At 47.3% G+C, this 15,390-nt stretch overlaps 1 protein-coding gene across 1 annotated transcript; it reads left to right on the top strand.

Moving 5' to 3' along the window:
• The first annotated feature begins 11,230 nt into the window (after positions 1-11,230).
• LOC137065061 (uncharacterized) lies at positions 11,231-14,468 on the top strand. Its single transcript, XM_067436624.1, has 2 exons — positions 11,231-11,276; positions 13,290-14,468. Exons 1-2 carry the CDS (start codon positions 11,231-11,233, stop codon positions 14,336-14,338), a joined length of 1,095 nt encoding a protein of 364 aa, XP_067292725.1. The 3' UTR covers positions 14,339-14,468.
• Positions 14,469-15,390: the final 922 nt, after the last annotated feature.

Below are 15,390 nucleotides of genomic sequence, written 5' to 3'. Positions count from 1 at the left end.
TCTCAGCGATTCCTTAGGATACAAGCCTCGCCATGTAGAATGTCCCAAACCAACTCTGAGAAATATCTACAAGGTTTTGGCATCACAGTATGACCCTCTCGGGTATCTAATTCCATTCACCACTCGGGCCAAGATACTCATTCAGGATCTGTGGAAAATCCATGTGGGATGGGATGACTTCATTGAGTCTGACAGCCTACGAAATAGATGGCAAACCTGGGTACAGGAACTATCTGATTTGGAACAGCTAGAGGTTCCCAGATGTTACACTCCATTTCAAGTATATGATGAAACATTCACCAGAGACCTACACATTTTCTGTGATGCCTCTGAGAGAGCATACGGCTCAGTATCATATATGCGCACAGAAGACAAAGATGGGCATGTGCACATCTCATTTGTGCTGGCCCGTTCACGTGTAGCCCCCCGGAAACAAATGTCAATGCCTCGACTTGAACTAAGCGCAGCACTTACTGGAGCACAATTAGCTAAAGTTCTCCTAACAGAACTTACTGTGACCATCAGGCAAGTTGTAATCAGGTGATTCCACCACCGTCCTTCACTGGCTGCTGGCTGACTCCTGTAGGTATAAGGTCTTTGTAGGAACTAGGGTTGCTGAAATTCAGTCCCTCACAGATGTTAGTTCCTGGAGGTACGTGGACTCTGGCAATAACCCAGCCGACTACATAACCCGGGGAAAGTCCCTAAAGGAGTTAACACAATCATGCCTTTGGGCCAATGGACCAGACTTCCTGTATCAATCAGAAGCATCCTGGCCAACCATGCTAGTTGCTGACCCTGAACCAGACACTGAATTAAAGAAGTCAGCAATCTGCCTGCACCTAGGCACTAGCCCGGATGTACAGCTCCCAGACACCAATCAGTATGACACCTGGAAAGGCTTGGTAAAGGCTACAGTGGCATCCCTGCACGGGGTGGCTCAATCTTCCACACCACAGGCAGATGCAGCTGGACATTATGCTGCTGCCGAAAGGTTCCTTCTTCAACAAGCCCAAAGAGATTCATTTCCAGATGAAGTTAAGGCCCTCTCATCAAACCGACCCTTACCATCCAATAGCCAGTTAGTGTCTCTGTCTCCTGAATATGATAAAGATGCTGGGCTCCTTAGGGTTGGAGGGAGACTGCGTCATGCTGAACATATAGACATGAATGCCTTGCATCCCATAGTTCTCGATCCCAGTCAACAAATAATTAAACTCCTTATTAAGGAATATGATGCCAATCTCCTTCATCCCGGGCCAGAAAGAGTCCTTGCAGAGCTCAGACATCACTATTGGATTTTGAGAGGCAGAGCAGCCATCAAGAAACATCAGCACAGCTGTATTAAATGTCAAAAGTGGCGTGCCCAACCTAGCATCCCTATGATGGGAGATCTCCCACCAGCTCGTCTTAGGATTTACAAGCCCCCCTTCTATTCCACTGGAATGGACTGTTTTGGCCCATACACAGTGAAAATAGGACGACGAACCGAAAAGAGATGGGGAATAGTCTTCAAATGTATGACGACCCGATGCCTCCATCTGGATCTGCTTGAGAGTCTTGACACTGATGCCTTTTTGATGTCTCTACGGAGATTTATAGCTAGAAGAGGCAAGCCCTTTGAACTCTTCTCTGATAATGGCACCAATTTTGTTGGAGGAAACCGAGAGATTAAAGAGGCCTATGATGCTATGGTACCTCAGTTAAAGGAGCAGTTAGCTGAACAGAATATCCCTTTCAGATTTATTCCACCCAGTGCTCCACATTTTGGTGGGGTGTGGGAGAGGGAAGTAAAATCAGTGAAACAAGCCTTGAGAGTCATTCTGAAGGAACAGACAGTCCCTGAAACTGTCCTCCGCACAGTTCTCATTGAGGTTGAGGGTATTATGAATGCCAAGCCTTTAGGTTACGTATCATCAGACATCGCTGACCCAGACCCGATCACACCCAACATACTGCTCATGGGTTGCCATGACTCCTCTCTCCCACAAGTAATGTATGACTCGGGCAATCTTTTTGGAACCAGAAGATGGAGGCATAGTCAAATACTTGCAGACCAATTCTGGGCTAGGTTTATTAATCACTATCTGCCGAATCTCCAGGAGAGACATAAATGGCAAAAGGACAACGACAAGCTCAGGGTTGACCAGGTAGTGCTCATTATGGACCCACAACTTCCACGGGCCCTCTGGCCAGTGGGTAAGGTGACCCGTATCTTCCCTGGACCTGATGAGCGCACAATGACAGTTGCAATTCAGGTCAAAGATCGAACTTATGTTAGACCTGTGGCTCGGTTAATCCCACTACCCAAACTCATGGATGATGACAATACCAATCCTGCCATTTAAGAAGGGCTTTCTACCTGGTTCAAAAGTCACAAGTGACATTTGGGGGCGGCTTTGTCCGAAAGCCCAACAACGCCCCCTGTAGGTATCTATGTATATAAATTATTAAGCTTGAACCCAGAACATGTCTGGACAAGTCTCCACAGGCAGTATATATACAGAGGTGGAGATACTTTTTTCCTCTTGCACAAAATGGACTGCTGCATGTTTGTGGTTCTGTGAGTGAATGATTAAGAAGTAAGTTTTGTTTTACATTCTATATTGTTCAAACTTTAACATTTAATAGCCTGACTTACTGTTACTCACATTTTGACTAGTATATTCGTTTTATGTTATCTGTAATACTGTTTATATTAGAAACTTATATTGCATTTTGGTTTCTTTGTTCATTGTAGAGCACATACCGTATAGATGAATGCCTGTAATACCTCATACATGCAGAAATAATCGGAAATAAAACCCTTCATCTGTGAAACTGTCTCTCTCACTTCCGTTTCTCTAACCGGAAACTCTTACCACCATTTTTACTAGTACCTAACCGAACCCTTTGAGCGTCCCATACGCTAGTTTACCCACATCGCCATGGGACCAAGTGCCTCGTATGTGTGAAGCCGAAGTGCACACAAATACGAGAGTACCTGCGCCCCAACTGTAGATGCCAAATCTAACTCGTAGAATCTGACGAAGATCAGCGGCGACGACCAGCCTGCCGCATTACAAATGTCTTGGAGGGAAGCCCCCGACAAAAGTGCTTTGGAAGCAGCCATACCCCTGGTAGAGTGCGCCCGGACAGCCAGTGGAGACGGCTGCCCGACCGCCTCATAAGCAAGTGAGATGGCCTCGACCACCCACTTGCTCATTCTCTGCTTAGATACCGGAGCCCCCTTTTTCTGGGGTCCGAAACAGACAAACAGTTGATCGGTCTTTCTCCACAGGGCAGCTCTGTGGACATAAGTATCTTACGCCCTGACGGGGTACAGCAGATTTAACTTTTCCTGGTCCGACATCATGAAAGGAGGAGGACAAAAGGCTTGTAGAGTAATGGGGCCCCGTGGGCTCGTAGGAACCTTGGGGATATAACCTGGTCTGGGATGCAGAAAAGCCTTTACCATACCAGGCGCAAACTCTAGGCATGAGGGCCCTACTGACAAGGACTGAATATCTCCTATTCTTTTGAGAGATGAAATGGCCAAAAGAAAGATGGTTTTCAAGGTGAGGAACTTCTCTGAAACCTCCTCTAAGGGTTCAAACGGAGGCTCAGATAAGCCCCGTAAAGCAATGGCCAAGTCCCATGCCGGGACCCTCGAGTGCACAGCCGGCCTCAACCTTAAGGTACCACGGAGGAAACGTGTAATAAGTGGGTGTCTTCCCAAAGACACTCCACCCAAAGGGACGTGGAAGGCACCCAAGGCCGCCACGTACACCTTTATAGTGGAGGGGGTCAACCCTGCCGAGAACCTTGCCTGCAGAAACTCCAGCACTGTACCAACCGGGCAGTTAACTGGGTCCCACTGGCGTTCTCTGCACCATGCTGAGAAAAGTTTCCATTTCAAAGTGCACAGCTTCCTCGTTGACGGAGCTCTGGAGTGAAGGATGGTCTCAACGACCTCGGCCGAGAGACCCTCCTCTATGAGCCTGGCCCCCTCAGAGGCCAGGCCCACAGTTTCCACAACTCTGGGCGTGGGTGCAGGAATCTCCCGCCCGCCTGAGAGAGTAGATCCCTCCTGGTCGGAATCTCCATCGGAGAGCCTTCCAGGAGAGATATCAGGTCCGAGAACCAAATTCTGGTCGGCCAGAACGGAGCCACTAGAAGTACCTGGGCCCTGTCCCGGCGTACCCTCTCCAGAACTCCTGGAAGCAAGACAATCGGGGGAAAGGTGTACAGGGGCAGCCTCGGCCACTCCTGTACCATGGCATCCAACCCCAGCGGGGCTGGATGAGACAGAGAGAACCACTGAGGACAGTGAGAATTATCTGCCGAAGCAAACAGGTCTAACTCTGCCTTCCCATATTTCTTCCATAGGAGCTCCACCACCTCGGGGTGCAGTCTCCATTCCCCGGGCCTCGGCCCCTGCCTTGACAGGATGTCCGCTTCCTGATTTAGGACCCCTGGGATATAGACTGCTCTGATGGACAGCAATTTCCCCTGGGCCCACAGGAGGATCCGACGTGCCAATTTGTCCAATGGACGCGACCTCAGACCCCCCTGGTGATTTATATAGGCGACCACCGATGTGTTGTCTGTCCTGACTAATACATGATGGCCCCTGAGGTCAGGCAGAAACTGTTTCAATGCAAGAAACACAGCGAGCATCTCTAGCCGATTTATGTGCCAGTGTCGCTGGTGTTCCTGCCATAGACCCTGGGATGAACGGCCACTCATGGTCCGCCCCAGCCCGTGAGAGAGGCGTCTGTCGTTAGCATTACACAACGAACATGAGCCCCCAGCACGGGACCCTGGGACAGAAACCCCGGGTTTTTCCACATGACCAGAGCACGTAGGCATCGCCGCGTGACTTTGATCGTGCAGAGCGGATTTCCCCTCGGGGAGAATCCTTTTGTTCTGAGCCACCACTGTAGCGGCCTCATGTTCAGTAGGCCAAAAGGTATTACGTTGGACGCTGCTGCCATGAGACCTAACAATTTCTGGAACTGTTTCACAGTGACGGCCGGTCTAGCTTCGGTTCTTTGACTGCTGCCAGGATCGATGTTATGCGTGTTGGCGATAATTGCGCCCGCATGATTACCGAATCCCAGTTCACACCTAGAAAAGTGGTTCTCTGAGCCGGAGAAAGCACACTCTTCTTGGCGTTCAGCCTCAACCCCAATTTTGACATGTGTGCGAGAACAGCATCTCGATGCTGAACCGCCATCTGTTCTGTATGCGCTAGAATCAGCCAGTCATCGATATAATTCAGTATGCGGATGCCCTGCAGGCGCAACGGCGCCAGAGCTGCATCCACACACTTGGTGAATGTGCGGGGTGACAGTGCTAGACCGAAGGGAAGTACTCGATATTGGTATGCCTCGCCCCTGAAGGCAAACCTCAGAAACTTCCTGTGATGTGGAAGGATGGAGACATGGAAATACGCATCTTTGAGGTCTATGGTGACAAACCAATCCTCCGACTTGATCTGCGATACCATCTGTTTGAGTGTGAGCATCTCGAATTTGAGCTTTGCCACAGAGCGATTTAATAGGCGCAGATCTAATATCGGGCGCAACCCCCCATCCTTCTTGGGCACGATGAAGTAACGGCTGTAAAACCCTGACTCCCTGCCAGGAGGAGGAAACCCTTTCTATAGCCCCCTTTCGCAGGAGTGTCTCTACTTCCTGTGCCATTACCAGAGCCTGCTCCGGGCCCACCTCTGTGGGTAGGACACCATTAAAGAGAGGTGGCCGCCTTTTGAATTGAATGGCGTACCCCCCTTCTATTATCTGCAGGACCCATAGATAAATTCGATAGACGTTTCCATTCGTCTAGAAATCTACTAAGGGAACCAGCCTCTTGAGGCTGGCCTCTGGTGTACTTTGAACAGCAAGCACAGTGCCCTGAAGCGGCGGACCGGCAGGGAACGACTGACTTGACTCCTCGGGAGCCCCCCGAAGGGGGAGCGGACCACCCTTGAGTGGCCCGCGGGGACCGTCTGCGCCCCGGCATTGCGGCGGGGTTGGCAGCGTGGCCCCCAGAAGCCGCCGCAGGACAACGGGTAACGTAGGCAGAGGTAAACACCGTTTCCCTGCGGAGGGGACTACCCTCAGCGTCCATTTGTTTTTCCCCGCCCTCCGAGGAGGGGGCGGAACACCCTCAGGTGGCCCGCGGAGACCCTCTGCGCCCCGACATTGCGGCGGGGTTAACAGCGCGGCCCCCTGTGGGCACCGAAGGAAGACGGGTACCATGTGCTGAGGTAAGCACTGACTTCCTTCGGAGAGGAAATACCAGGGACGATGCAGCTGAAGGCAAGAGATAGCTCGCAAGCGTCTCTTCGTCCTTCGGCATCACCCCATAACCATAGTGTCTCAGCCCTAATACATTACTATATGCAGATGTATGTGGGCTGAACACTCTATATGATACCGGTTTCCTCCATGACCTAGACACCTCGGTGTGCACGTCGGGGAAGAACGGCAGGACGTTGAAGCTCTGCACGAGAGGGCAGGAATCGCTCATCTAATTTCTTTTTCTCTGATTTCGATGGGATTCAGATCTTTCCGCCAGCCAGTCGTTTTTTATTTATTTTTATATTTAACCTGGCCACAGCTCTCGTGAGAACCTCAACTCACTAGCGGGTGACTGAAGTGGCGAGTCTTCAGTCGCGATGCTCTCAACGTCCACCTCCTCAGAGCTGGATAGTTGGAGCACCGGTGCCCCGCCCGGGGAGGAAGAGACCGCAGAGCGGGCTTCCAAACCCCGAGACGAGGCACTGGACGGTACAGGTGAGGGCTGAGATAAGGCTGGGCCCGTCTCAAACCCCTTTGTAAAGTCCATGTGTGAACCCCACAACTGAAGCCACCGCTCTGCCTCGGCAGCAGCGGGACCGAGCCGCGGGGAACACGAGCCGAAGCACCCTCCTCGAAGAGTGCCCGGCGGAAGTGCAGCATTCTTAACGGATTTCTTCTAGCCGCTCAAAAAATGCTCGCAAGCAGCCCCCTCGAGGGCTGCCTGAGCGTGCTGCACTCCCAAACAGCCATACACAATGAGTGTGTTTCCCACACGCAATATCTTTTTTTTCGAGGGCAGGGATGAACACACTGTGAAATGCTGTTCACTCGCCATAATCTCCTTTTTCTCTTTATGTTATAAAATATACATCAGATATATTTAACAAAGGTGGAAAATTCTCTCTAATAGACAGACAGATTCACACAGATCGCTTACTGAAGGCACTGAAGCTAGTTGCTGTTTGTGTTCGCGGACGCTTTATAGTCTCCGGTCGATGACGTCATCACGTCGGCGACGATCGATCTCCCGATGGATTGGTTCTACACGCGCTTCACGACGCATTCACGCAGAGGCGTTCTCACAGCGTTTCGACGCAGCTCGAGTTCCCCGAAAGGGAACTAGGATAAGGGATTAAGCCGGGATATCTTGGTGATCCTGGCTCGATTTATCCGCTAATACATAGTTATCTTTTGTTATCGTTATCATTCTTGGTGTGATTTTGCCTTCAGGGTACATTTACATGACAGCGGAGTACTACATTTTGCATATAGATGACTAGATGCATGGCGTTAGTTTTCATTGTTATGCTGACGATACTCAGCTCTATATTTCTTCACGCCCTGACGAAACCTACCAATTCACAAGATTAACAGAATGCATAGCTGATATAAAAAATTGGATGAATAGTATTTTTCTGTCATTTTAAATCTAGACTAAAAACACATCTCTTTACTATGGCATACACATAGAACATTTTTAACTTTCATTATTCAGATCAATTGACTGATTGTTAGGCTGCATTAACTAGGTCAGCCGGAACCGGGAACACTTCCCATAACACCTGATGTACTCGTTACATCATCAGAAGAGTGGCATCTACGCTAATGTTAGGCTAATGTTAGTCTCTCTGTTTATCCCGAGGTTTACCGCAGTCGGCCGGATCCAGATCAGATGGTGGACCTGCACCCAGACATGACCAACAAATCCTGGCTTGTCTGCTGAGACCGTGTCAATTAGATTCTCCACTGAATTTGCCTCACCGACACTTCATTTTTAATAAACCCGTCTCCGGCGCGATGACTCCGATCCTTCAAATATTCCTTTTCTTGTGTAAACGACGCGCAATCCTCAATAAACCCGTCTCTTGTGTGATACCCCAACCTTTCAAATATTTCGATCTAAAATGATTTCTGACCTGTAAGGTTGCCAGAAAAATAATCATACACTGTTTGTTAATAGGTAAGAGGAGAACTGCAGAGAAAATTGAAGTGGATAAATTTCTTTGTTAGTCATAAAGACTCTTTCTGCCTTCTAAAAGAACATTTTGATAAATAAACCTAAAAAAAAATAACTGCCTAGAGAGGAAAAGAACACTCTGAGTGCGTTTACATGCACATTCTTAAGCCGATTGTGCCTAAAGGGGGGTCTCACACCGGATGCAAAGCTCAGCGCCGTCTCAGGATCTCACACCAGATGCGCACATTATATACACACACAAGCTCAATTTTGAATCAACTTCTGAGAGAAGAGCTGCACGATGGGTGTATCTTAGCACCGGGTGAAATTAGTACATTGACGATTTGAGGAAAATAGAATATAAATTTCATATAAAACCTTAAAATGGCGCTCTGTGGCGCGGCAGGATTTTAAACAAATTCCTGAGTTGCCGCTGACATGTGTAGAATGCTGCCCCCGGTGTGTGTACACTCATTGAAAACAATGTATTCGAATTTTAAAGACGTGGCGTGGAGAACCCCTTAAAGGTACACCGCGCACCGAACACAAAGCTCAGCGCCACGCAGTGCCACATCTTTAAAATATTGAGCACCCCCATATTGCCAAAATGGGATGATCCCTGTATCATAACACCCGTGAAGATTCGACTGTGAGATCGGTGGTCGAATCTGGCTCCACGTATTGATGCATTGAATCTTCGACTATTCGGAGTCACCACTATATTGTGGTGTGATTTATGACACAATTTGCATGTGAAATGATTCTTCAATTAAACGTTTTTGATTTTCAAACCATGGGTTTGATTTTGGATTAAAATCAAGGTTTGTACTTGAATTTTGTTAAATAAAGGAAATAAAAATCTTTGGGATCTCTTGGTGAGAACTCTTATTTCTTAGAACACTGCCACAAAATATTTAAAAATAAAATCCCCTTTGAGCCCGGAAAAAAACCCAGATCCACCGGGAACATTTCTAAACAGTTCTAGGCAGATTCTGTCACATGTCTGTCCTGTCTTGTGTGCTCATGTGGGTTTTGTCATGTCTTGCTTGTGCTCCTGTCATTGTCAGATCCCTCCCCCTTGTTATCTGATTAGTGTTGATTTCTCCCACATGTTCACTCTTGATTTCTTCCCCTTATAAGCTCCCTGTGTTTGCCAGTCTGTAGCTGTGTCCCAAAGTGAAGTGCGCGCACTTCGAAGGCCGCATTTGAAGTGCGATTACGTCATACCTGCACTACGAAGACTGTCCCAATGTGAAGGCTGCGCCCTCTGAAGGCCGCATTTGAAGTGCGATTACGTCACAGCGGCACTACGTAGGCTGTCCCAAAGGGAGAGCTGCACCTCTGAAGGCCGCATTTGAAGTGCGATTGCGTCACAGCGGTGCGACGAAGGCTGCCGCAATTCATGAGCGACTTCAAAATGCGCCCTTCGGTTCTCAGCCAAAGGAAGGGTACAGCAGATGGGACCTTCCCATAACTTCGCAGCCTTCCCTATCCCAGAATTCATAGCACACTGGTGACTACAGGATTTGACTGGTCCGCATTCCCGCGGCACTCGATCAGATTCCAGTTAAAGACGGTAGCGGTCGGTAACTCAAGTGTAGCCTGGGTACTATTGAACACAACAGCGCAAGCGCTAGAAGTAAATAAAACGTCCAACGTTAGTGCATTCACACAGTTACCAGTTCCCTGCCCTGAGCAAGATAAACTTTAATTTCCCCAATTTTTAAATGCTATTTATTTCTCAACCATTATCTCAAGAAGAGGAATCAGTCCATTATCACCCTTTTCGCTGTTTCTTTTTTTCCCATACACTTGCTTTAAATAGCCTTCAAAATATAATCTGCGTGGCGCTGTATTTTCGTCCTGCTCCCGCTATTCCGCACCGCACCATTCCGCTCGCGCAAAATTCACTCCGTGCTCACCCGCTATAAATTATTTTATTCCCGACCCGACTGATCCAGCTAAAATTAGATGTTGTTTCCAGAATCTATCTTTTAAATTTCCCTTACAGAAAGAGAGACACTGGATAGGAATTGTCCGTGCAATCATTTATTTTTCTTACAGCCTAGGCTGTCACCGTAACTAAAACAAATATCACAGAAAAATAGGCTAAATCAAATGTGACATCTGTCACTCAGAATTATAAGAAAAAATACAAACAAACGAAAACTGCTGACTTAGATGCTAAAATAAAGTTTATATATATTTATGAATGAATGAATGAATGTTCACTGACGACGGTCAGCGAAACATCGATCCTCCAAAGGCTGAATGCGTGGCCGACACAGAACAATTTAACTGGCTAGCTTATTATTTGTTATGCAAGTTATTTGTAAATTAAACGAACTGCTGTCTATTGTTCATTTTCGTTAACTTCAAACGTAGGCTAAACGATGTTAATTAACAAAGATTCGGGAGGAGGGCTTTCAGATAATTGACACAGGTGGATAGCACTCAGCTAATCAACGAGAGGTGCATATATATACACTGCAGTCTTACCTCCATTCTGTTGAAAGTTTATCAGCACGGGCGGCATTTCCGACCATTCGCCCCGCCTGCCAGCCCCCTCACGCTGTCTACGGCTCCGCACGCCTCTTGAAGCAGTTCTACAAAGCTAAAATCTTTTTCTTTCAAAATTATAAGCTACCTCAAACCCCCTATTGGGGCCGCGTCGATCAGCATTCACGGTAAAAATAAACTTATGCTTTTCACGAGATGTAATCATTTCTTCGTCACGTTCACAAGCTCGTCTCTGTCTTCTAACCGATTGACAAAATAAGCTATGTTCTATCAATAACGTGGTGTGTTTAGAGCAGTACTCGGACAGCGTAAAGAGTGTACATCGCACAGACTTTCAACAGGGACAACAACAGTTCCTGTCTTTAAATGATGTGTACAGCAGCAAGCTTTTCTTGCGATCTCGCCGCCTCTTTATAAGTTACTACAGTACAGACGGTCACTTTCACACACGAGAAGTGTAAACACCATGGACGCGCATGCAGTTGCCGTGGTGATGAACAACAAACTTGCTGGTAAAGCAAAACGTATCGCGAGGCTAAATCGTTAAAATAACGGCAACGTAAACAACGCTTATTTTGCCAAACAAATCAGCCACTATTGGAATCAGCTGATAATCATTGCTTTGATTCAATACTTCCCAGCTGACGCTCACAAGCTCGGTCACAGCGTGACCATACTCTCGTTTGCGACTATGAACAGATGTGTGCGATCCATACAATGTAATTAGTGGGCACTTGAGCGTTCACGTTTCAAAAAACTGAACGTGGCACTGTTGTGTGTTCTACTAGCTTGCAAGTTTTTCAGAATGCTTCAGAGCACTTTGGATATTTATGCAAATCTCCTTGTGAACAATTACATTATTTTATTAACATGATTATATCGTCATATTTTGTATACAGTTGTAAGGCTGTATTCCATGTCCCTCATGAATTTTAGTGAGTATCTTGCAATATAAGGCATATAGGCCTACATTTCAAAATAAGAGTCTCATCTTTTAGCCAAATCAAATTCCGATGCAGTATTGTCCCGTTTAACACCGTGAAGCTGCTTTGAAACAATCGTCATCGTAAAAGTGCTAAATAAATAAAGCTGATTTATCGATTGATTGATCTGGTTACACAACGTATTTCCCATTTGTCCATCTAATTTTTTCTCTCATTTTTCTCCTACAGGAGATCAGTTTTTCTGGCTAATTTTCTCCACCAGCAGTGCTGTTCCTCTGCTCCCACAGGAATTAAGTTTCTAACTAATTTTCTCCATTGCAACAGCAGTGCTGTTTCCTCTGCTCCCGCAGGAGCTTCGTTTCCCTGAATGATTTTCTCCACCAGATCAGCAGTGCTGTCTCCTCTGCTCCCGCAGGAGCTCAGTTTCTCTGAATAACTTTCTCCACTGCACCAGCAGTGCTGTTCCCTCTGCTCCCATAGGAGCTCAGTTTCTCTGGTTATTTTTATCCGCGGCTACAGCAGTGCTGTTCCTTCCGCTCCCGCAGGAGCTCAGTTTCTCTAACTAATTTTCTCCACTGTACCAGCAGTGCTGTTCCCTCTGCTTCCGCAGGAGCTCAGTTTCTCTAACTAATTTTCTCCACTGCACCAGCAGTGCTGTTTCCTCTGCTCCCGCAGGAGCTCAGTTTCTCTGGTTATTTTCTCCACGGCTACAGCAGTGCTGTTCCCTCTGCTCCCGCAGGAGCTCAGTTTCTCTAACTAACTTTCTCCACTGCACCAGCAGTGCTGTTCCCTCTGCTCCCGCAGGAGCTCAGTTTCTCTGAATAACTTTCTCCACTGCACCAGCAGTGCTGTTCCCTCTGCTCCCGTAGAAGCCCAGTTTTCTCTGGCTAACTCGTGTCTTTGAGAGCAGAGGAGACACAACATAAAATCCAACAGTTCAAAACGTGAATTTCTAGCCCTGCTTGGCCATTTAAACTTTGCAATGCACATCGTTCCGCAGGGTCGCCCCTTCATATCGCATCTCCTCTCGCTCGCGTCCTCAGTCCAAGCGCTAGAAGATCCCATCTCCATAACCCAAGCATGTCATGGCGAACTCAGGTTATGGTTAATATTTCTAATTCATTGGAAAGCCTTCTCTATTTTGCTATAGCTATCTCGTTTCGTGCCCCATCGATATATGATCGTTCACAGACGCTACCCCCTCAATCGGTTTGGGGGATTTTATCAAGGAAGTGGTTCGCTTCTCCATGGTCACCGGAGCTCAGGACATGACAGTCCTTAGCACTATTTAAGCTTTAACAGCTCATAGTACCAGCTTTCCCGTGGGAGAAATAATGGGCCACTAAAAGCATTTTTAAGGGCATTGCAACAACGACACAATGGTGCATTACATAAATTAAATCCATTCCTATGCATCTGCTATGATGCCATTTTTTAAGGTGCCTCGTTTGTGATCAATATTATAATATTATTATATTGCGAACATTTATAATATATTTAGTAACATATATTCATAATTGCTAAACACGTCCCTGGATCAGAAACTATGTTGCTGACTCCCTGTCTTGCTTTCTATTTCAGAAATTCAGGACGCTGGCTCCAGAGGCGGACAAATTCCCAACTCCAGTACCTCACTATTCGCAACTAATATTCCCGTAACCCACCCGCTAAAACCCCTACTCAACGCATCGCTCGACGCCATCCTACAAGCGGTGTCTCCTAGGACCCTCCAATCCTACGTGACCGCTTGGAGAAATTTCAAAGCATTCCACATTTCCTACAACATACCGTTCCCCGATTTCACTCTCCTTTCAATCACCTCGTTTATTTCCTACCTCAATACCATTAAAGGCCTCCAAGTCGGGTCTATTAAAGGTTACCTGAGCGGCATTCAGTTTTTCCACAAACTGATGTATGGTGCTCCTTCTCAGGAGATAAATAACTCACAAACCTCCCTCCTGATCAAAGGGATTCAAAAATCTCAGCCCACCCGTCCTGACACCAGACAACCCATAACACTAGACATCCTCAACAAATGTATCCGTACCCTTCGCACAGGCTACCAACCTCTCCATACCGCCCGGACACTCGACGCCATGTTTATCCTAGCCTTTTTTGGGTTTCTCAGATGCTCAGAACTCGCTATCACTTCAAAATTCGACCCTAAAAGCCATCCCACCATCTCAGACTTATCAGTACTAGATGGAGAAACAATCTCCTATTTGATTAAGCGAAGTAAGACTGACCAAACCAAAAAAGGCCATTTTATCTACATTTTTAAGCTCTCATCACCAATTCATCCATACCAGTCAGTTCTGGCTTATCTCCAATGGAGAAATTCCCAAGCTAAATCTCCCCTGGAACCTCTATTCACAGACGAATCAAACAAACCCGTGACACGCTTTTGGTTCCAAAAACATCTAAAATCTGTTCTCCAGCAGTCAGGTGTCCCAGCAAAAAACTTCTCAAGCCATTCATTCCGCATTGGCGCGGCAACCACAGCAGCTCAAAAAGGCCTCTCCCAACAGCAGATCCAAGATCTCGGGAGATGGTCCTCAGACGCTTTCCAAAGTTACATCAGGACCAACCGTTTCCACATCAAAAAAGCCCACCAAACCCTTATCGGCTAAAATCCTCCGGGTCGCCACCGGCCCAGCGGATGAAGCAATTAATCTCCCAGTCATACACTCATGCTGTTCTTTCATGTTTTTCAGCGAGCCACCGGGAAGTTCCCACGCAGCACAAAAGAGAGTGGAAAGTTTCCACGCAGCACGAAAGAGTGGAAAGTTGCCACCCAGCACAAAAGAAAGTGGAAAGCTTCCACGCAGCACGAAAGAGTGGAAAGTTTCCACGCAGCGTGAAAGAGCGGAAAGTTTCCACGCAGCGTGAAAGAGCGGAAAGTTTCCACGCAGCGTGAAAGAGCGGAAAGTTTCCACGCAGCGTGAAAGAGCGGAAAGTTTCCACGCAGCGTGAAAGAGTGGAAAGTTTCCACGCAGCGTGAAAGAGTGGAAAGTTTCCACGCAGCGTGAAAGAGTGGAAAGTTTCCACGCAGCGTGAAAGAGCGGAAAGTTTCCACGCAGCGTGAAAGAGCGGAAAGTTTCCACGCAGCGTGAAAGAGTGGAAAGTTTCCACGCAGCGTGAAAGAGCGGAAAGTTTCCACGCAGCGCGAAAGAGTGGAAAGTTTCCACACAGTAAGGAAATGTTTTATTGTTGTTGTTTCTCTCATATTTCTCTTTTCCCGTTTGTTCTTCTTTTAGACAATCTACCACCTACGCACACCAAAACAACATCAGGGGCCCCCTGGTCAAGCAACCAGGCCCTTTCCCGAATGCCAGCCCGCCAAGCTCAGCTTTTTGGGGGGTAATTAGCCAGGCGGCTGTCCTATGCTCAGCATTTTTGGGGGGTACTCTGGGTTCGGGCCAAGTTCGAGCTCGAATCCCTCCCCCCGGACAGCACGCCAAATACGCATTTATATTACTCTATAATTATATGTAAGTGTGAACTCGTGAAACAATGTTAATTAACAAAGATTCGGGAGGAGGGCTTTCAGATAATTGACACAGGTGGATAGCACTCAGCTAATCAACGAGAGGTGCATATATATACACTGCAGTCTTACCTCCATTCTGTTGAAAGTTTATCAGCATCCCTCCTCCACCCCTTCTCCACATTTTGCTCTTTG

This window comes from Pseudorasbora parva, chromosome 25 (assembly GCF_024679245.1).
Source record: "Pseudorasbora parva isolate DD20220531a chromosome 25, ASM2467924v1, whole genome shotgun sequence".
NCBI lineage: Eukaryota > Metazoa > Chordata > Actinopteri > Cypriniformes > Gobionidae > Pseudorasbora > Pseudorasbora parva.
Note: the sequence above shows the minus strand (reverse complement) of the source record. Positions and strands in the feature narration are given on the sequence as shown.